The sequence below is a fragment of the Emydura macquarii genome, unplaced genomic scaffold (assembly GCF_026122565.2).
Source record: "Emydura macquarii macquarii isolate MOO-44397 ecotype Brisbane River unplaced genomic scaffold, CSIRO-AGI_Emac_v2 contig_2205, whole genome shotgun sequence".
Classification (NCBI taxonomy): domain Eukaryota; kingdom Metazoa; phylum Chordata; order Testudines; family Chelidae; genus Emydura; species Emydura macquarii.
The window spans coordinates 18,984,875-19,006,643 of NW_027132342.1; the positions used below are offsets into that span (position 1 = coordinate 18,984,875).

At 44.4% G+C, this 21,769-nt stretch overlaps 1 protein-coding gene across 1 annotated transcript in view; it reads left to right on the forward strand.

Annotated features, from left to right (window-relative positions):
* MEI1 (meiotic double-stranded break formation protein 1) overlaps positions 1–21,769 on the forward strand; it is a 66,853-nt gene that overhangs the window by 886 nt on the left and 44,198 nt on the right. Inside the window, exons 3-21 of the mRNA XM_067559039.1 lie at positions 1,306–1,356; positions 2,066–2,139; positions 2,412–2,424; positions 2,801–2,893; positions 3,528–3,731; positions 5,114–5,244; positions 5,783–5,897; positions 7,129–7,245; positions 8,092–8,191; positions 10,408–10,542; positions 10,877–10,991; positions 12,524–12,615; positions 14,051–14,192; positions 15,751–15,862; positions 16,549–16,609; positions 17,713–17,810; positions 18,626–18,800; positions 18,912–19,059; positions 19,604–19,888. Of these exons, the coding sequence (XP_067415140.1) occupies positions 1,306–1,356; positions 2,066–2,139; positions 2,412–2,424; positions 2,801–2,893; positions 3,528–3,731; positions 5,114–5,244; positions 5,783–5,897; positions 7,129–7,245; positions 8,092–8,191; positions 10,408–10,542; positions 10,877–10,991; positions 12,524–12,615; positions 14,051–14,192; positions 15,751–15,862; positions 16,549–16,609; positions 17,713–17,810; positions 18,626–18,800; positions 18,912–19,059; positions 19,604–19,888 (2,261 nt within the window). The remainder of the gene's footprint in view (positions 1–1,305; positions 1,357–2,065; positions 2,140–2,411; positions 2,425–2,800; positions 2,894–3,527; positions 3,732–5,113; positions 5,245–5,782; positions 5,898–7,128; positions 7,246–8,091; positions 8,192–10,407; positions 10,543–10,876; positions 10,992–12,523; positions 12,616–14,050; positions 14,193–15,750; positions 15,863–16,548; positions 16,610–17,712; positions 17,811–18,625; positions 18,801–18,911; positions 19,060–19,603; positions 19,889–21,769) is intronic.

Consider the following 21,769-nt stretch of genomic DNA (forward strand, 5'->3'; position numbering starts at 1 on the left):
CTAGGCTCTGGGAGAAAGACTGTGCCTGCTCGTTCATCCAAAGCATATGAGTTCTCATCCAGCTGGTGGCAGAACCAGCATGGCTTATGCTCCTCTTCTTGTTTGGCTCCTTTTTAAAGTCTTGCTACAGAACAGAGAGCTTTCTGGGGTATGTCTCTTCCCAGAATGCACTGCTGTGCTGCCACTGCATGACCAGAGTTGTAGAATAGGAGGGATTTCAGCTTTGGGATGAAGTGTTACAAAACCAAAGAAGGGATGGGTAGAAAAATGCATTGCGTGGCTTAATAGCACAATATGCAAAACACTAACCTGCAATGATACCTTTTCAACCCATGTCTCTGAATTTGTAGAAATTTTCCTTGTATTCCAGTGTATTAGCATTGTTCAGTTAGGCAGGTGTTATGGAGAGGGTTTTTTCCTTTTGAAAAGGAAGCAGAAGCAGAATACTGGACTAGAGACATCGGTGGAACAGGCCTGGTATAGCAGAAGAAGGGATTGTGAACCAGTGCTCGAATCTGACGTGGAAGGGGGTGGGGTACTGGATTAGTAGTCTGATCTGGTGCAGCACTAGGTGGGACACCCGGTGTTATGATATCCAAATCTTGCGTTCTGGTTGTGAAAATAAAAATTTATGATGAACAGTTTTATAACAATAGATTCAGTTTTTACCTCTGGAATAGTCTCCATGGGAATGTGGTGATCTAATACTGGTGGTATTTAATTTTAGGCTAGATAATCCATTTGGGAATATTCACTTCTGTAAGGGAATAAAACTGTTCATGACAGATGTGGATAGAACATAAGAGACTGATCTGACAGTCAATCTGCAACTTCTGAGATTCTGGATAGTGTGCTATGCGTATTCTAGAAACAGACTTTTGTGAGGTGGATTTAATAATACCTGTCACAGACTCAGATGCACAGGTGATGGGGATGTGTGTATGTACCTAGTGGATGGAGTCAATTATTTTAGCCAAAAAAAAAATTCTCTTACTATACCCCATAAAAATAAAAACACAACAAGCAAATTAAAAGATTACAAGTTAGACTGTATACTTCAGCCTCGTGTGAATTGGATACAGGGAATACCTTGTATCCTGCTCCCAAAGAGCAGTGTCCACCCATTCTTGACCAGAAAGTCAGTTTGGTCTCACATGTAGCAGGGATAATAAATGGAGGAAATGTGAAAGTCCTGAAAGGTCCCCAGATTCCTTTCAAAATCAGAGATTACAAGCCCCAACATTGATGATCTCAAGTGGGAGATATTTAACATGATTGTGGTTTATATGTGGTTTGATCTTTCAGGGATGTTGCATACAGCAGAAGACAGCAGTGCAGTGGATCTGCCCATTGAAGGTGAGAGGGAAGTGCTGGGTCTCACTGGCAGTTTGGGAAGAGGAAACTTCTATATCTGGCCCGATGCTCATAGTGAGAGTCTCAACAACTTCACAAATTGAAGAGAGCAGCTATTCCCTCTGTGCTGGGGTGTTTTGCATGCACTGTGGGAGGGGAATAGTCTCCTAAGAGTTCTTTTGGGGGGAGGTGCACACAGAGCTCATTTAGTCTTTGGCATCTCTGCTGACACTGGTGATGTTAGGTGTCTTTCTCACAAAAGTCTTAAGAGGTGAACTGAGATGTAACCAGCTTTCTTCAGAGAGGGTAACAATTTTCAGTCACTAGAAACTTGGGCTGGTTTTGACATGGTGACACTGATAAAGTGTCTGTCACATTACTAATCCTCTGAAATGTTCACACTCCCTAACTGTAAAGCCGTTTAATTTATTGGTGCCTCATACCTGAAGATTTTCATAGATTTTAAGGCCAGAAGGGACCATTAGATCATCTAGTCTGAGCTGCATTACAAAGGCCTTAACATTTTACCCAGTTACCTCTGTATGGCTAAAGCATATCTTCCAGATACGTGTTTGGCTAAAGCATCTCTTCTAGAAAGGCCAAGAGTCTTGATTTGAAACCATGAAAAGATAGAGGACCCACCATGTCCCCTGGTAGCTTATTCAAATAGTTAACCACCCTTCATGTTACTGATCCTGTTGCTTGTGCTCAGTTCTGGTGCAACTTGTGGTGGAGCTGAAGTTGGAGCAGTACGTACACTGTGTGTTGGATGAAAGCCAGAAAGAGGTCAGTAAAGATTGTTTTTTTGCCCCCTTTGATTCCCCAAGTTTGAAGATGTGGAAAGTAGAAAGTTACACATTGTTGTGATTGGGCTTTTGTGGTATGTCCTAAATGCAGCCACCTCCTTCAACAGTTTGGCATTGTTGTCATTTGCCCTGGAATTTTTCCCATCATATCCCCTCCACCATGGTGATGTGACTTCCTCTGTGGTTTCTCTTTTCCCTCCATTAATGCAGCAGTAATATGTGGTGCTTTCCTGACCTGAAGCTGCTTGGCAGACTTGCTCTCTTCGTTTGGGCCATCATTTCCAGGTTCATCACAAAATGACAGACTTCCATAGAACACAGAAGTTTGGGAAATAGAGATGGGGCGAGGGTTAGCCAACTCCTCCATCCACCTACACAGCAGCTTTGGGAGTGTGGCAGGAGGAGATTACAGCTGCATCTGGGAGATTTGGTGAATGTGTTTAGGGAGAATTGTGTGGACAAACAAAAATCTTCTGTTGATTTATTCTCAACAGTTGAGGGGATTCTGCTGACTTAGAAGGTCCCATTCCGAGGGTTTCATTACACCATGAGGGGAGTTCACCATTTTGTATGTTTTTCCCATTTTGGGCCACATCCCTATTGGTGGTTTGTTTTCTTTCCTCCCCAGTTATCTAAGGCAGCCACCATGAGAGGCAGCCTGCCTACGTTTAATCTCCTGGGCAAACTAGCAGATGCCATCCCAGTCTTCGCTGATATATTGGTGATTGAACACGGTGAGTTATGCTTCATTATATCGTGGTAGCATCTGCAGGCCCTAACAGAGAGAGTGAGACAGACACTAAGTCACTTTCCCAAGGTCACAGAGGGAATCTGCCAGAACTAGGCATTGGGCCCAGATCTCTTGAGTCCCTATCCTGTGCTTAGCCGCAAGATTGTTCTCTCTCCTGGCCAGTTCGGCCTGTTGAAGACCAGCCTTGGTGAATTGGAGTTTGCAGCTTTGTTTGCCTCTTGGGAGACATGCATGTGGTTTCACTTTACCTGGGCTCCCTTCCCCAAGGTTGGATTGTTGGTGAGAGAATGCTCAGCCCCTGAGTAGAGGGGTGGGGAGTGTATCCTTGTGTGGTTTAACAGCGAGTCCCTCTGGACAATTGTTATAGCATCATTCCTCAGAGAATCACAGCAGGTGTCCCCACATCTCTAAATACAAGACTGGATTTGGGAAAGAGGGTAAGGTCCATTAACATGTGTTAGCTAATCTCAACCTAACCTCGATCTCTTTTCCTAATCTGCTTGCACAGGTCTGCAAAGTGTTTGTGGAGGGTTCTGCAGGGAATGTGCTGGATGACTTAGAAATGTCTGTTACTAGTGTTTTGGCTCAACAGTGGTCTTTGTCATTCACCACTCTAGGTAACTTAATGGAACACCTGCTGGCAGGCTTGATGTACCCCAACGAGGGTGTAAAGGCTGCTGTCTGCTATCTTTACGGCAAGCTGTACTCTTCCCCCATCAGTTCAGAAAGACTGTCGGTGCACTTCACAGAGAGGCTGTGTGACCTCTTCCTGGATACCCTAGGGAATGCACAGACAAAGGAATTGCAGCTTAACTGTATAGGTAAGACACCTCAGAGGAACAAAAGGTGGGGGATTGTCTCTCATAGTTTAGGGGGTGCTAATGTGTGCTGGACTCAGGATTGTTCCTCAGAACTCTGAACTTGCACACTGTCAGGTGGTTGGACTGTTCAATAGGTGGTGAGCATACTTGTCCACAACTGCTGATCACTTCTGTTACCGCACAATAATTGCTCATCTGAGCTCCATTGCCAAACCCTCCTGGTATAATCAGGGAAGCAACACACCCTGCCCCACCTTGTTGCTGGAACCCCAGTAGTACCTGCTGTAATTGTCTCTGAAGTCCACCAGCTTGTACCATGGCTTGACTGGTTCCAATTTGACTGTGTCATCTTCTTGGAAATCAAGTAATCTCCTATGGCTAAAGTGACTGAGTCCAGCCTCTACACACAGTCAGATTGGTTTTGTAAAGTAGCTGGATTGATTCTGAGAAATGTAACCTTGAGATATGAAGTGTCTTGTAGTTCAGGCTGAAAAACTAAAATGGAGGTTGGCTTTCTCTAAGGTTCTTGGTGATACAGCCAGAACCATTGCTTTGCACAGAGCAGTGCTGTCATGCAGTACAGAGGACAGTTTTGGCTTCCCTGACTCAGTTCAAATGCACACAACCCAGCAGTCTCTCTCTTTAGCGTAGAAGGTGAACAGCAGTCTGCTTGCTTTTCACATCCACCAGTCAGCCATTTGTAACTGAAGACTTTTCCAAGTTCACTTGAACGGTCCTACTACATCACTTCTGAACTTACATTGGAGTTTTTCCTACAGAGTCTCTTGGTTATGATTTGAATCCGTTCATGTAACGATGTTCATCGTATATTTATAATGTGCTACTTCTGTTAATATCTTTAAACTTGCAACAGTTACAGAAATGGGAATATTACAGGCAGTGTGAGAGCAAGAGGGGAGAATGGGTAGCAAGAGGTGGGAAAAGTTGGCAATAGTAAGTACCTGGGGGAGAAACTGGTGGTTGGGTCACTGGCTGTAAGCAGTAGAGAAGTGTTGGGTTTTGAGCTGCACTTTAAAAAGGGGTTGGAGTTGAGGAATCAGAGAGATAGGAGGAGTGGATCAGGTTGTTCCAGAGAGCTGGTGCAATGGCAACTAATGGATCCATCTGATAGAAGAGGTAATGGGGAATGGAGAGAAAATAAGAAATGGCAAGATTGGGCTGGGATGTAGAAGGCATTGATGTATGGTGGTGGCACGTGGGGACATGGCCAGAGAAGGCCCTGAATGTAAGTGGAGGAGTTTTGTTATGAATACAGAAGTGAGTAAGGAGTCAGTGCTATGTTTCAGGACAGGATGTTGTGATGCATGTTCACAATCCTCTCCATTCCCAGTTTGCTGCTTGTTCTTTCTCTCCCTTTGCAGGTTTGCTGAAGGAGCTGCTGAAATCTGATCATTTTGCATCTGTTATTATGAGCAATTCAAGAAGAGGGGCAGATTCTGAGAATACTGAGTTGTTGGAGGGAGAGAACCCATTGCCGCTAGTGCTCAAAAAGGTAATTGCTGAAGGGATGTATCACATCTTACAACATGACCTATACAAGTGGCCAATCAAATTATCCCTTACTCTGAGATGAGTTATCAGTAGGAACAATTATTTGCTGCACTAGTTCAACTAGCCTCATATTCTGTCCCCCATATTGATGTTGCATAGAAAGGAAGAGACCCCCCATAATGTACCAGTTGTTCAGTAGTGCATCCTGAGTGGGTGGAATTTCTTACTGCTCCCAGCTATGTTTAGCTTATACTCTGAAGCATGAGGATGGACATAGCTCTTGTAAGCATTGGCCTAGCTATTGTGATTGCAGAGCTGCTTTTAGTCATAGACTTCTTTAATGTTTTTCTTAATCTTGCTAGGTTATTTGACTTATATTAACTTGCTACAGCAAGTTCCATTTGGGAATTATATGTTGCTTAAGAGATTTCTTCTTACCTGTTTTGAATTGGTCTTTTTCAAGATCGCTCTAGAAATTCTTTCCTAATCAAATCTATAGTTTTGATTTTTTTTTCCTTCTCATTTTTGTTTCCCCACAGCTGCTGCTGTCAAGAGATGAGATGATACAGGTGGCAAGTGCTCAGTGTATGTCTGCTGTGCTCGTGCATTCTCCTGTCAAATACGCTCCTGCCTTTATTCATGCAGACATCCCAGGTGAAGAAATACAATAACACCGTGTAGTTCTACAGTATCTTTCCCTCTGGTGGTACCTTAACAGTATACATATTTTACACATATGTGAATTGAGGCTGATTCCCTAATGCCTTTGGGGTAGTCACAACAGCCATTCAGCACCAGCAAAAATCACCAACAGTAGTTTAGAAAGAGAAGTGAAAAATAAGCTCCTAGTTGAAATTGTAGGGGGTATTTTAGGTAGGCAGAATGTAATTTCCTGAGTTGGAATTTGGGCAGGTCATCAAGTGTAAGACTCCTCTTGCAAAGTATACCATGAGAATGCTTATTAACTGTAATTGGCGTAAAGACAGCACTTCCAAATGCACAACACTGCTAGGAGCATTGGTCCTGTAGTGATTCAGAGCGTAGACCATACTTTATCAAATTACTAATTACTTCCTGCAGCATTTGAGTTTTCCTTTGAAGTCTCCCATCCAAGGATTGACCAGGCCCAGCCCTACTTAAATTATGCATTCTCATGACAGCCTATGCAGGATAGCTGCAAAACCTAAACAAGCCAACTTCTGTTCTGAATTGATCCCAGATTATCCCCTTGACTTCAGTGGGGTTGCACAGGGTGTAATTCAGCTCAGAATTTGGGCAAGGCGGCCAACCCAGGGAGAAGTTAAACTTTCATCTCCTCTCTTCAGATTAATTAATCACTTTGGTTTTGTGCATCCCCTTCTTTGGCTGTGTAAGTGTTTGGGAGGAGGGGTCAAAGCTGCTGTGACAGAGCTGGCTTTATATCCCTTAAATCATATCAAAGTCTATAGCCACATTTCAGCTGCTTGCTATTTATTTATTATATTCAGCTGCTTGCTGCCTTCAGGACTCTGCTGCTCTTTAGTCACTTTATTTTGAGGATGACGTATCCATCATTTTCCTCTATGTTTTCCCTGCCTCCTTCCAGAGTCCTGTATCATAGTAATCCTTGCTTTGGCTGAGCAGAGCTGGAATCCCATTTTCCTCAGTGACTCCTCAGTGCTGCTTGACACCATCTATAGGCAGTAGGTGGTTGTCTCCTCTTTTCTAGGGACTGTTACTGAGTGCGACTATTAAATTAGTATGGCAGTAGGTGGGAACAGGAAGCCATTGCTCCCAGTTAGTCCCTGTCATTCTTCCTGTCCCCTTTCCCGTATGTGAAGGGCAGTTGTGCCATGCGTTGCGGAGGTACTGTTTTACTAGGATGGTTTTATTGATTTGTTTGCAGAATTCTTGTTTGAGCGTCTCTCCTGCACCAGTGAAATTCTCCTCTGGTCGGTTTATTGCTGCCTGCTGCTCCTAACTGAGGAATGGCTTTTCTTTTCCAAGTGTCACACAGTCTATGGTAGGTCCCTGTCCTTCCTAGCCTGTCAAAATTATTTGAATAATATGTGGAAACTGAGGTTGGGGTTGGGATTTCAGAACATTTTACTGCAAGGTCACTGGTCCCAGTCAGGCCCCAGATTGGTAGTGATTGAAAATGATTCCCATATGATGCTTGTCTGGTGACTTCCATGACATGGGTTTATGATGCCTCAGTCCAGTGTCTGATGGGCATGTGTCCACATTACAGAAGCCACCATCACATTTGACATTAACTGGCGCCTTGCTGGCAGTCTGCACAAAGAGGCCGAGAGCTGAATAGGAAGACGGAAGCTGAATTCCCTTCTTACCATTAGGGTGCATCTACATTTGAGCTGGGAGATGTGATTCCTGGCATGTGTAGACATACCCAAACTAGCTCTGCTTGAGCCAACAGCAGCGTGTCTGTGCTGGTAGAGGTGGTGGCTTGGGGTAGCCACCTAAGTATGTACCCAGAGGGGTGGGTGGGATTGTACTCTGGGTGGCTACCCCAAGCAGCCGCCCAGGCCACCACAGCCACACTGCTATTTTTAGGTGCTAGCTCAAGCAGAGCTAGTGCAGGTACGTCTGCGTGAGCTGGGAATCACACCTCCCAGCTTAAATGCTGATGTGACCTCTATAAGTGGAAGCTGAGGCATGTTGGCAGGGAGTTATGTGTCTGGAGTACATTTTGCTGCAACTGCCTATGCCCTGCCAATGTCAATAGCACAGAAAAATCCTCCAGCCCTCTTTGAAAATTCATCTCCCACCCACATCGTAACTCTTGGATTTTTGGGGTGTGTGTTAAAATCTCCCTGATGACATCTCATGAATGCATGCCCCTCTTCAGGCATCGAGTCTATGGTGAGGAGTCTGAAAGGGATCCTGCAGCTGAATAATGTGGAGCTGCACAAGCAGGGACTTTTGCTGTTCACTGAAATACTGAAACGGTAAGGGACCGCCCTCCTGCTCACCGGACACCACTGAGTTGGAGGACATTGCAAAGGGAGAGCACCTGTTCACCAAAGAAGGGTCTGAGAGCAAGATTAAGATAAAACTGGCTCATCCCCATCTCACACAACACCTACCAAAACAGCTGCCCCTCAATAGCTCCCTGGGCAATGTCAGCAGAGAACCGATGGACTGAGTGAACTGTCCTCTCAGCCTTGGAAAGGGCACCTCCAGGGTAGGACAGAGGCACGTTGGTGGGGGAGAGGATGGGGAGCCAGAGGATGAAGTCAGTGTATGTGAACTGGTCTGCACTGCCTGTGCTGCTGTACGGCTAAACAGAGAGCACAGCTTCCAGGGCTTTCAGCCAGCACCTTTCACCTGGGTTAAGTTCTATGTAGAAAAGAAACACCAGGCAGAAATATGATCTTGTTTCCCATCACTGTCTTCTCTTCTGCTAAATAAGAGAATATATGTGGTGACTGTTTTTAATCCCCCCCTTGTTAATTGCCTCTCCATCACCCCAGTATCTCATCTTTTTTTCTTTTCGTTTTTCCTCATGCTGAATTTCTGTGGCATGACATCACAGTCATTTCTGTAGCCAAAAAAAAAAAGGTAATGCTATTGGCACAGGATGGTGATGGCAGTGCAGGATTTGTCAGAATGAAAGAAACCAGGACCTTGGAAGAGAAAAGCTCTTGCTCAGAATACCGCATTTCTGCATTATAATTACAAATGGAAGAGAGGATAATGTCGTCTTGCCAACCTAATGGCATTTTTAATGTGTTCTTGTTTGCTATGGTTTGAACTAAAGTTTCTCTTTCAGATCATCTGTTTTGTGGTGCAGAAAGAGATCCCATCAATGATCATCCAATTTTTTCACCTTCTACTTTCTCTCTTAGGGTTGCAGCATTGCAGTGACACACTTCTCTCCTCCCACCACACCCAGTGGCCTAAGGGGTAGCTGAACACAGTGGTTCCCTTAGGAATCCATTAACATTTTTTAAAAGATCTGGTGGTCCGGGGTAGCTCAGCACAGTCCACCTGCAGTGCTCCTTGCCTCTGTCAGCACAGGAGCAGCAGTGGGGAGAGTTTGGGACCCAAACACGGATGCTGCCATTTAGACCTTTCCTCTAAGGCAAGATTATATCATAAAATGCCATACTGCAGTGATGTTTGTGCCCTCAGCCAGTCAGGGAAGCCTTTTCTCAAAGGTTAGTATTTAAAACAAGAAAGTAAAATTAATTAACAACATAAGAAAGCACATAAAGACATGGAGTTTGATGCATGGAGACTACCTTCCCAACAGCATTCTCCTCACCCTGTCTCCCAAGCAGCTGTTCCAGCTGTTCTCTCAGCTTTTGCCTGAAGCACCTGTGTATAGGATAGGGAGGGTGCTGAGCTGGAGTTAATCCTTTCTTCACTGAATGACCAAATAGTGCTGCTGCACCCAGTCACGCTTACTCCTGGCTTTTCCCCGTTGGTAAAGGCCCACGAGGGCTGAACGCTCTGGCACTGAAGACTCTAGTGTGTTCTGTAATATGATGATCAGGTAACCAAAGTGTTCATTTTTCAAGAACCAAAATCTTTTCTGAGGCTTAAAAAGTTTGGTTATACTTATTTAAAATATTACTTTTCAAGTTCATGGCAGCATCCAGCACTGGAAATGCCATAATACTGCAAGAGAAGCTGTTTTCATGGCATTTCCAGCCTCTCTGACTGCAGGGCATTAGTTTCCTTATTTAGAAATGTCTGTGTTCAGGTAGGTATTCTAGTAAGTATTGAGCATGGTGTGAATCCTAGGTGAGTAAATTTTTTATCTTGTTAGAGAGGCTGTTTGTCATGAAGTTTTCAGATCAGTGTTTGCTGATCCATCCAGTTAACCATCTACATGCTTGGGTTTTTCTCCAGACCTTTTGAGATTAGCCTGTCATGAGTGGTGCTGGGATCCAGCTGTAACAGACTCATAGATAGCGTGAATGTTTTGCCTGGAAAGAAAAATGTTAGACTACATGAAATCCATGGAGAGTCACTATCTCAGCACAATGCAGGGACTTTGTTGTGTGACTTCTGGTAGCATGGCCTGAAGCTATAAGACACAGCGTCTTCTGGGGAATAAGGAGAGAGCACTGAGATGGTCTTATTTTTTTAATGCTCTCTTTTCAAGCAGGGATGGTGACAAAGCTTTGCTCATTTGCTGTCTGTTTCCTCTTCTCAGGCAGCCAGTGGAAATCAAGTTATTCACAAATGTAGCCATGTGTAAAGATGCCATTGGTGTTCTAGTGGAGGCAGTGAAGTGCCCAGTGCTAGAGGTAGCAGCAGAAGCTGTGAAAGCCGTGGCAGCTATTCTGAGGTAAGCAGGAAGGGGTCCAATAGACTTCTTTCAGGAGAGATGTATTTTGGACGTGACACATCTGTCGTATCCATATTGGCCTCTTCCAATCTACTCCTGTCTGTCTGAATCCATCACAATTGCTTTCAGCCCAGTTAGAGGTGGAAGGCTTTGATCCTGTATAATCAAGTAATCCTGGAGTTAGTTGATGGTGTGCTGCCGTCAATCAAGTCTTTCTTCATGCTGACCTTGCCACAACATGTGGCCTTCTAGGGAGTTCTGTCTCCAATCGGGAAAGGTCAGCGGCTTTTTCCAAATCCCATGAGGCTGTCTTTCTTTCTCCCCATCTTTGCAGGAAGGACCACTTGAGCTGCCCCCCAGTGCAGTATGCAGAGTTGCAGAAACTGATTGAAATTATGCTGAAGCGGTGCACTGACCTCTCACTGCCACTCATTAACAGGAGGCCTGCAGTATGTCAAGTAGGACCACTGTTGCTCCTCAGCAGGGGTGGGAGATGATGGCCCTTGTATATAGCAGAGCATATGGATGCCATATATACTCACATATCCTCCTTTTCTCATGGGTGGTGGGTAGCTCCATGGGTGGTGAGTTCAAGCTCCCCACGTTCAGGCCCCTTCACAGCATGCTTCCTCTTTCATGTTTGTTTATCAGTGATGTCCCTCACTGTGCCTTTAAATCAGAGGGTCACATTTTGTGGGTTGTGACCCCCCTCCCGCCAAGAGAGCTGTCAGCAATTATTTGGATTACAAATCTGCTCCTGTTCTCATGAAGGGTAGTTGGGCAAAAGATCCAGAGGTGTATCTGGGGAGGAGGAGTGATTCCAGGTGGCCCGAACACGAGCACAAAGATTAAGGACCCCTGTTTTGGATCTATATGCACATGGGTTTATGTCATGGTGTGTCTGTGATGGGAGGGAGCACTTGGCTAAAATGTAGGTTGTGCAGAGGTGCTGAATTTTCTCTAGAATTGTGCATGGGCTGAGTCATGGGGCATTTTTTGTCTTATCAGGTGGGGGATTATGAAGTTGTTTCATGCTGCTTGGTTAGATCTTAGATGTCAGTCTCTTTGCTTTTCATGAGCTATGAGCTCCACTAGCACTAGTGAATCTGTAATAGAGGGGGAATTGGGCTATGGAAAAGAAACCAGGTATTGACTTCTTTTGACTTGGGGAAAGCAGAAAATGATCCTACTTACTATAAGGTGAAAGGTGTTTCAGCATCAAATGGGAAAGGGGCTCAAGGACAGGAGTTTTTGGACTGCTCAGGTACCAGTCTGTAACTGTTCTTAAATGTTGTCCAATCGGAGGGAATTCAGAGAACAACTCAGGTGATTAAGGGGCAGGAGGGGTTGATTAATGAAGAAAGATTAAAAGAACCACCTATGTCCTTGCTCACCAAACAACTAACACCCTGATCTTGCAACTGAGTAGATGCAGAGAGACTCCTATGCTCCCGTGAAATCCCTTTGAAGTCAGTGGGATTCTGTGGGAGCTGGGCTGTATCCATCAGTCAGCTGCAAGATTGGGGTCTAAGGAGGGATATAATATCTACAAGCAACTTGAATGATGTAAACACCGAGGAGGAAAAGGAATTGTTTAAGGTTGTCCGAGAAGTAATGAGATGAAACTGAGTTAAGAGAAAATTAAAGCTGAATAGTCTGCCCAGCACCTGATCTGTTACCTGAGCAGACAGACAGTTGGCAATATATTTCGTTGTCCAGTGGGCAAGGTATTATCTAATAGATCTTTTCCATCTCGATGAGGAAAGTGTAGATGGGCAATAACATTAAACAAAAAGGAATCAATCTGAGGATGAAATGAGTTTCACTGCAGGTTTTGTGTCCCCATCCCAATCCCACCCCGGGTTGGCTAGATGGTTTTGGAGGAGAGAGTTATTCTGTTTCAGATACAAACATAAGCTCTTGAGGACGTGTCCCTGCTTCTCTCCTTTAACGAGGTGATCTTCTCTCCTCAATCTCTCAGAATCACCCAGGGAACAGCAATCAGAACAAAGCGATTTTGCGACAGGGGCAGTTCCTGCTCAGCACTATGGAAGGCTTCAGAAATGCTTGTAGGTGAGGAAATGAGGGGATTTCTGTTGGTTCTGTCTCACCTGTCAGTAAATGAGGCCCACCCTGCACACCGTATGCCCAGCTAACATTCCTTCCAGTCTCTGCTCAGCTTCATGTGAGAGTACAGTATACACTCTTCCAGCACAGCTTGTGGAAGGGTTGCTGCTGCTTGGCGTGTCTGCCAGCTGTTAGCCAGATGCTGGAACAGGCTGAACTAGTCAGATTAATCACTGTCAGTCCTTCGATCCACTAGAGTGGATGTACCAGTCAGTGGAGTTCTCCTTGGGCCTCTGTGATCCAGCTACTGGCCAGATGCTAACGATGATTTTTCTTTTTTTAAATTAAATATATTGGTCAGTGTGGTGCTGTTGAAACTGGAGACTCAAGTTGTCTGTTTAGCCACATAACGTGTAAATCGCAGGCTTTTGCAAAGTATGGTCCCCCTCATGGTGACTCTGCCCAGTGTCCTGTTTAATGCTTGCTGGCTTCACTGAGATGACAAAAGAAGGGGGACACAGTACCAGTTTTGATGGTTTTGTGGTGTGCACCTGCCACATTAGAAACTTGCCCGAGACCCACCAGCTCATTTCATATAGACCCCTGAAAAGCATTGGAAAATAACTTCTGGACACTAACCAAATTTGGTGACTAAACATGACCTTGTGGAAGATTGTAGTCCATTTCTGGTCTCGAGCCATACAGTCCCTCCTCTCTGCTAGAGCGAATGTAACCATTTGACAAACACACGTCCAGACCTGGCAGCTGAACTTGCTGTTTCTGTTTCTGGCATGTTGTTGCAAGTGGGAACCCTCAGAGGGTTTGTAAGCAGCAGCTGGACCAGTTTAGTAGGATAGGGACCCTCCCTCCCCACACGAGCTAGTAGAGGAGAGATGATGAACTTGCGTCTGAAACCAGGACTGCAGTTAGAGAAATGTGAGCTGGGTTAGTCTGCCTCGTACAACTGATTTGATTTGGCAGTGGTTTTTCAGCAAGATGCCCTCTTTTTAGTCTGTGCTAAAACAATGCCTCAGCACGGTGAGAGGAGGCATTGTGTTTCTATAATACTGTACTGTCTTGTGGATGAGATGCAAAACTGGGTTCCTGGTCACTCAGATCATTAAATACCCTATGGCATTTTTATAAGATTTGAGGCATTTGCCCTGGTGTTCAGGCCAAATTCTAAACTGGCTAAGTACATTTAACCAAACTATATCGTCTCCTTGCCCCTGCAGCAGGAATTTCATTTAATCCTTTCCCCTCCTGTAATACTGTTGTGTAGTGTCCCAGCTCAAAATGACAGCTCATTTCACTGAATGACCCCTGTACATACAGCATGTAAAGTGCTCCAAAGTCCATCAGGTTCTAGTGGTGTAACGTACTGTAGCTTCTGCAGAGAGCAGGAAAGTGCATTCTCTGATGTCCATGTGTATGTTTCTAGGTTAGCTGTGGAATGTCAAAGTGATCCCTTGGCTCAGGAGAACGCTTTCACTGCTCCCGGCTCGGATATTGAGAATACTCTGAGCAGCTTCTCCGAGTTTCTGCTGAGAATCTGCGACAGCCTTTGCATCCCCATAGTCATGGTAGGGTTAGTTCAAAACCCATCCGGTCCCTCAAGCATGTGGAGAGGGTCACCCAAGCAGTAGAGATGCTTATGCGAGATTGTTGAAAAGAATTGGTGTGGGAAAGAGGAGAATTAGGGATAAACCAGTGCATCAAGGTCAGACAGGTATAGTTGTGGCATATCCTGACTCTCATTATTTGTCTTATGGGAAATGGAAGAGAGAAGTGTAAAGGGTGTACAAACTCAAAGTCCTATCTGCACTACATAGCGAGGACAGTAAATTTCTCCAGACCATGCAATCTCTGAAATAGCCATCCCACCCAAATGATATAATAAATGACAGGTTTTGCCACTACTGGAGGTGATGTATGTATGAACTGCTCTCCCTCTTCTCCTCTCTCAAGGCTTGCCACTGTCCTGGCAAGCAACAGAACTTTGCATTTTCAAGTTCCTTTTCATGTAAGTTTATGTAGTATATTGATTAACTTGAAGCCACAGGACATTATTGAAACACATAGCTCCATAAGGCAAAGGATAAAGTTAAAAGAAGGAGCAGATGCTCATAACTTTATAGGGTATTTCTTACAGATCTATCACTAAACTCTTTAGAGATTTGGGGCCAGAATGAGCATCTCTATTCAGCAAAGCGCTTAAGCACATGCTTAAAGTCCCATTGATGTCAAAACAGACGCTTACATGCTTTGGTAAATTGGGGCTCAGTATCTGAACAGGAATACCATTTGCAGTGATTCTGTGTAGATAAAAATGACAATATTAGTCTGATGCTTCAGGACATAAGCTGATTACCAACTGCGACTTGGAAGAAATTTTCTCCATGGTGTAGAATAGTGATACTCTGATCTCAGTGATTCAGGAGGCAAATTAGTGATCAACATTACCCAAAAGAGCCACAGTAGTGTGAATTAATTGTTTCATTTACTATAGTTCTACATATTTATATTTAAACAGTATTATGGGAAATATTTAGTGTGTGTGTGTGTGTGTGTGTGTGTGTGTGTGTGTGTGTGTGTGTGTGTGTGTGTGTGTGTGTGTGTGTGTGTGTGTGTGTGTGTGTGTGTGTGTGTGTGTGTGTGTGAGAGAGAGAGAGAGAGAGAGAGAGAGCTAAATGACTGACCAAGTATTCTACAATTGGTTAATAACATAGTAAAAGCATCTGATTGGTTAATAACTTAGTTTGTTTAATAATTAAATCACACTGTGTTTTAATATCGTGCTGCAAAGAGCTGCAGGAGACACATTAAAGAGCCACTTGTGGCTTGTGAATCTTGGTCTGTGTGTCCCTGGTGTAGAGTCTTGCACACTTAGGAACAATTGTTTGGAGAAGGAAGTTGTTAAATCTGCCTCTGAAGCAGTTGGCATAGGCCACTGTCTGAGGCAGGATACTTGCTGTCAGCAATCTTGTTGGAACAAGGACTATGTGACTTCAGTCACGTTTGCTTGGCGTTGTAACTGTGAGAGACTCACTGAAAGATCATGATGCCTCCTGTGTGTGCTTGCATGTTTCTCACTACAAGGGGGCACAACATTTGCTTGCTGAACATTTCCTCTCCCCACAGAAACACTCAGAAAGGACTTCCAGCCCAGCTCTGATGGAGGTTTTTATGTCAGCCCTCAGCACCTTGTTTGTTGTTGTGCCAAGCATGCGTGAGAAATTCTCTAGGAAGCTGGGTATGCAGAACTCTGACATACTATTTGCTGTGTGTCTTTACACGGTGATTAACCTTGGGACCTTGCTGCTGCTGGATGTGATTGAAACAAAGAGCTTAGCAAGATTTCACACAGAGCCATTTATTTGTGTAAGACTAGCATCTGCACTTACGTTAACTAGGATAAAACCCTGGGTTAAAAACAAGATCTGCTGGATGCTGGAAGTAGTTTTACCTCAGAGCATAGTATTTCAGTTAGGTGCATTATGGGAGATTTATACTTTTCCTCTAAAGCCTCCAGAACCGGCTACTGTTGGTAGATTAGAGATCAGACAAAATGAACCAGTGGGTTCTCAGTGTCTTATTTCCTGTATATTGTCTGTCTTCTTTACTGCCTTGTGGATCAGAGATGGAGGGGAATTCATTCTCATCCTGAGCTAATACACCTGGCAGTCTTAACACTTCTTCCCCACGGAGTCTGTAGACCCTGTGAATCACAGATATGCTCTTCTCTTCAAAATCTGGAAAAATAATTTGCCCATGGAACCTAAAACAATGAGCCGGGTAGATGCATTCTGTCTGGGGTGACCTATCTGGTTTGTCAGCTGTTGCTTTGAAAAGCCATGGATGGTTGTTTGTGACATGGGTTCCTACATTCTGTGCTCTCATGATGTGATTATTTTCCCTCCTGGTCTGCCTTCTTTCTAGCATCCTCTTCTTTCATCCGACTGGCACTGGAGCTGAAGGCCAAATTTTGCACTGGACAAAGGTACTGTTCATTATATTGAAACTAAGCCAAGGGTTTTCATCTGAGAAAACAGGAAATGTCCGATTCTTGCAGCAAAATTAAATGCGAATAGATCTGAAATACCCTCTGCTCAGTTGGGGCAGCATAATTTTCCTTCATTTGTTGAAAATCCTAAATAGTAATTGAAAAGGAAAAATTAGGTGGATGGAGGTGGGATGAGAAACTGGTCATATAATGGAAAAGTGAACTCCACGGCTTTGTCAGAACCATTTTAAAAGATCCCCAGTAAGGAACATGCAGTGGGGACTCAGTAGAGTGGTGCTGCTATGACCGAGTGATGACACTGGATGCCATAGAGAGGAGAAGTTACAGCAGGGTCCATCTCTCTTGAGCTCTGGCATTCCAGGAACAGAACATACCATGTATATGGTTATTGGTGCAGTGATTAGAAGGGAGAATACTAACAAAATACAGTGTGCTGGGTCATTTCTAGCAGGGGTTACCAGCTTATGGTGCACTTGCTAATAGTCTGCAACAAGCAGGCTAGATGCATGATACTGGCTCTCCTTGTATCCAACTGCTACATCTCATTAAAAGAGTAGCAAAAAAATACATCTGCTATGATCCTAGTATCACTTGTCCACGTGAGCAGTTGTGGTAATTAAAATGGGGGTGTTTTTTGGTTGGGCAGGGAGATGGTCTGCAGCTGGGAATAGATGGGCCAGGTGACCCATGAGACACTGGGCTATAATGTGGTCCTGTTCTCTAGGGGTCCCAGTGAGAAGTCCTCACAGCCAAGGAGGGAAGTGCCTGGTATTGTGTCATTTTCACCCTTTTAGATACATTTATTGCCATTCTCCAATGTTAACTTCTGGAACGCCACTGCCCTGATAGCTCTTTACTGCAGTTTGCTACTCCTCTCAAAATGTCTGAGGTGTTCCTGATTTTCCTGGAGCCCCAAACTCTGGATGTCATGTCTTGACAGGGTAGCTGTTGTGTGCAGTTAGTTGTTGCCCTTAGGCTGACGCTCTCCTATCAAATAAACACAAGGAATCATGAGCCTGGAAAAGATAATGTCCGCCTAGATCTCTGATCTCATTGTATCTTTCTGTTCTTCCTTCAAGTAACCCTGCTTTGAATCAAGCCTGTTCCAGTTTCCTCTATAGCCTGTGCTTCAGCCTTCATTCAGCTGCAGAGAAAATGGAGGACTCTTCCCAGGAGGGCAAGTTTGATGAAGGGAGACAATTTAATCTAGTTCAGATTGGGTGGGCCCAGCCTGCCTCTATTTAAAGGTTTTTCAGTTGGTTTAGCTGGTCTGCTGGGGAGGCAAATGGGGCTTTTCTGAACATATTTACTCCATACTCAAAACCAAGCCTTGAGCCATTTAAAAATCCATCCCTGTGGCAACAGTCCATTTGCCTATGGGTTTGCCTGCATGGGAAAATGTACTGGCATAACACAGCTGGTATAATTATACCAGGATATGCAGTGTAGTTGTGTCCATAGTGGACCCAGGATATTAAAGATACTGTGAAAGTTATACTGGTATAACTCTCTGTGTGGACACCATTATCCTGAAATAAGAGTGCTTTTTTCCAGTTTAGTTGTACCAGTAATTTTCCCTATGTAGACAAGCCCTACGTAAAATGAGTGAGTTGGGGTCTCACTCCAGTTGTGGGGGGATGCAGGTTTCCACACCATAAAAACCACTCTAACAGTTGGCACTAATTAGAATCTCTGTTGATGGGCTCAGCAGAGAGCCAAAAATCTGAATGGCTTGTGAAAGCAGAATTTCCTTCCTATCCTTAGATATGGCCCCACCAGGTTGGGTTGAGGCATGTATAACAGGTCCTCCCCAGAGATGCATGCTTTGCTGTTGCTTGTACTATATCTGATCTGGGGATAAATGAAGGATTTCTCAGCCAGATTCCTCCCTGGTTTTATACTCCTGACTTTAGGGTGGTGAGGGCCCTTCTTCCCCCCTCACTCTAGACCTCTCTGCCTTTGCTGCCCTTCTCATGCTGGTTTTGTTTCTAGAGCAAGAGATATCTGAGCTCCTGCAGAGGAGTCTGCCCCAGTTAAACTGCACTGTGGCCGAAAGCCTTACCCTCCTGTCAGAAACCCCTGATACCTTCTGTTTAGATGAAGCCCTTCGTAGCCACCAATATTGCCTCTTGCTCCTCTTGTACTTTGCCTATACCCTGGAAGACAGGTGAGCCAAGCGGTGTGGGTTAGGAGGGGGTGACCAAGGCAGCCTGTACACAGATAACAGAGTGTGAGGCCTGTCATCATTACTGTTTCACTTCCCCGCCCTCGTATGCAGGTTTGTTCCAGAGGCAGAATTATTCTCAGCCATAAGAAATTTCCTTCTGTCAGTGCAGGACCAGGGAGACTGTCCCCCTCCTTATGTCTTCAAAGCCGTTCTTTATCTTCTGGCAGTCTGTCAAGACAAAGGCGAAGCCATAGACTTGGTAAAAGCTGATTTCATCACCACCGCTCAGAGCTTCTTTAAGTTTTTTACCTTCTGTCCCCATCCCCCAAAAGTGACTGTTTTTAATAGTCAGTGAATAGATTGGGGGAGCTCACACCATATATACTTTCAGTTTATTTAACTGTGACAAGCACTTTGGGATACAGATTGTATTGAATAAAGTTGTGTGCATGGGGGAAGGTGTTTGTGTGATGGGTAGTCCTGTGAGTGCATGTGAATGCTGTTATAAATTCCATCGTTTCAATCTCCTGAGAGTATCAACGACCTCTGCGGTAGGCTTTCTAATGTTTCTATATGGCTTTTTGCTGGTTTAGAGCACTGAACAGAGCTTACAAGAGTTTTTTAGACCTTGTGATTCAAACGGTTTTCACAAGGACTGTATTTCGTTGATGTTAATGTTAGGCTGTTTAAACAGAGAATATAACTCCACTTCTTACAATGGGGTCTCATCAGATCAGCTTCAGGATATTGAGTGTCCCACTAATGGTTATTTTTTTCTCTCTGTCTCGCCTCACTTTTGTCAGAGTCCATTGTGTGCCATAAGGAGGGTCCTGGAGAAAACATCAGATCTGGGCTTGATCTACATTCATCATCCTCTTCTGCTTAAATTCTTCCTGGGTTACTCTGAGCTTATGGGTAGATTCGGTCATAAGATCCTTCAGCTCTGGTTTTCCTGGGAAGACTACAGTCAGATTGAGACTGAAGATGCTGCCTCTGGGCTCTCCTCTGGCTTGCCTGATTATCCAAGCAGCTTCAACACTTTGCTTCACATCCTGAAGGGCAATTCCAGTGTTTTACTCATTTTACTGGTATGTGACTTTCACAAGGACAATTTGCCATGTGTGGCCCCAGTTCAGGAGAGCACTTAAGCACATGCATAAGTGCTTTCTTGAATCGGGGCCTAAGTGAGTAGTCTCACGTGTGCATATACAGTTGCAGACAGTGTTTAATTTGTAAATAAAGAGGTGCCAGGGCTCAAGCAATAACGATAATACTGATCCTAGAACAAAATGGTACCATTTGGGCAAGGTCATGCTGCGTGGAGGATGCCATTTTGTAGAACAACATGGCATCCTTCACACAGGGTGCCCTGGCACACAGCATATGTGCAGGATCATGCCTTGCATGCAAGTGTAGAATTGCATGCTGTACTATAAATGTCACAGCATGCCACTGACAGGAGAGCGGCTAAAGCTGTGCCCCGACACAAAGTAAGCTGTGTTCACAAACCCCACATGCATGCCTGACATGGGAAACAGGATCGTGGGCCTTTGGCTGTAGCTGGGCAAACCACCCAGCCTGCCTGCAGGGCCTTCCGTGACCCAGATAGGTAGTGAAGCCCATCACAAAGGTGCTATGTAATTGGCACTTTTTTATACACACACCAAAAAAAAATTCACCTGTACTGTAAGACCCTCTCCTAGCTAAACACACAGCTGATTTAATATATTTTGTGGTAGCTTTGCAAGAAGCTACTCTACTAACTTGGGGACTCTGATATGCTGTTGGTGGATAGGAAGGAAAGGGAGCTTTAAAAAACTGCATGTAAAGAACAGAACTGAGGAAGGGAGGCCTTTCTTTGTGCTACTCTCAGGATTTCCAGGACTGTAAATAGCACCCTGTGTTGCTCTTAAAAAATGAAATCAGAAGCTTTTGGGATTAACAAGGCAAGCCCCATAGCAGTTGGAATAACGAGCCAGATCCTCAGCTGATGTAAATCAGTTCCATTGAAGATGATGATGCAATGTAACTACGAAAGTATCAAGGCCTTGGTGGCTATATAGGAGAGTTTTCTGATAAGACAAAGATAAGTTAGCTTTTCACATAGCAATTTAACATCTCTTAAGGCAAATCTGTATGGTCTGAATCTGTATCGGAAGCATAACTACTATGCTATTTTTTCTTCACAAATCTGAAAGATATATATTGTTCAGAATAGAGGCCTATTTCATTACTAAAACTACTAAGCTTTTAGCCAAAGTAATAGCATGCTCTTGGATAAACAACCTCCCAAAATTATTAAGAAATGAGTTTTATGTTTTATTCTGAGTAGACACACACAAGGCAGCATACACAGGGTTAGAGGCGCTGGTAAATCTGTTCTGGTCTAAGAGGTTGCAAAATATTTTACTTCTTTCAGTTACTGAAAGGGCCAACAAACAGAATGGCCATTCCTTAGAGAAATCCTTAACCAGTTTGGACTAGGTTTCAGAATTCAGGCACTTGATATTTCCAGAGCATCAGTGAAAGTGACTGATGAGCTGACAAATCAATGTGAATTAAAAGGAGGGATGCCCCAGGATGACTTGTCTATCTCATTATCTTTCATGATAATTTTGAAACCCTTCACTCAACAAACAAAAACCATGTTAAATATTACAGGTGTGTGACAGACAGTGCCTAGGGCTCCCCGAAGGGGCGGGGGTGTTGGTACATTTCCCGTCCCGTGCAAGTCCCGAAATAACGTACATTGCCTCTGGCTGCCTATCACGCCACTGTTCAAGAGCTTCTCTGGTGTGGTGGGGCTCAGCAACCCACCCGGTCTGAGCGGGAGGCGGTCCTGAAGCCTCTCTGGGCATGGGAGGGCTCAACAAGCAGCAATGCTGAGTAGACCTGAAGCCCTTCTGGGCATAGCATAGCTCCACAAACAGGAGCGCTGAGCAGTAAGGCAGTCCTGAGGCCCCTCTGGG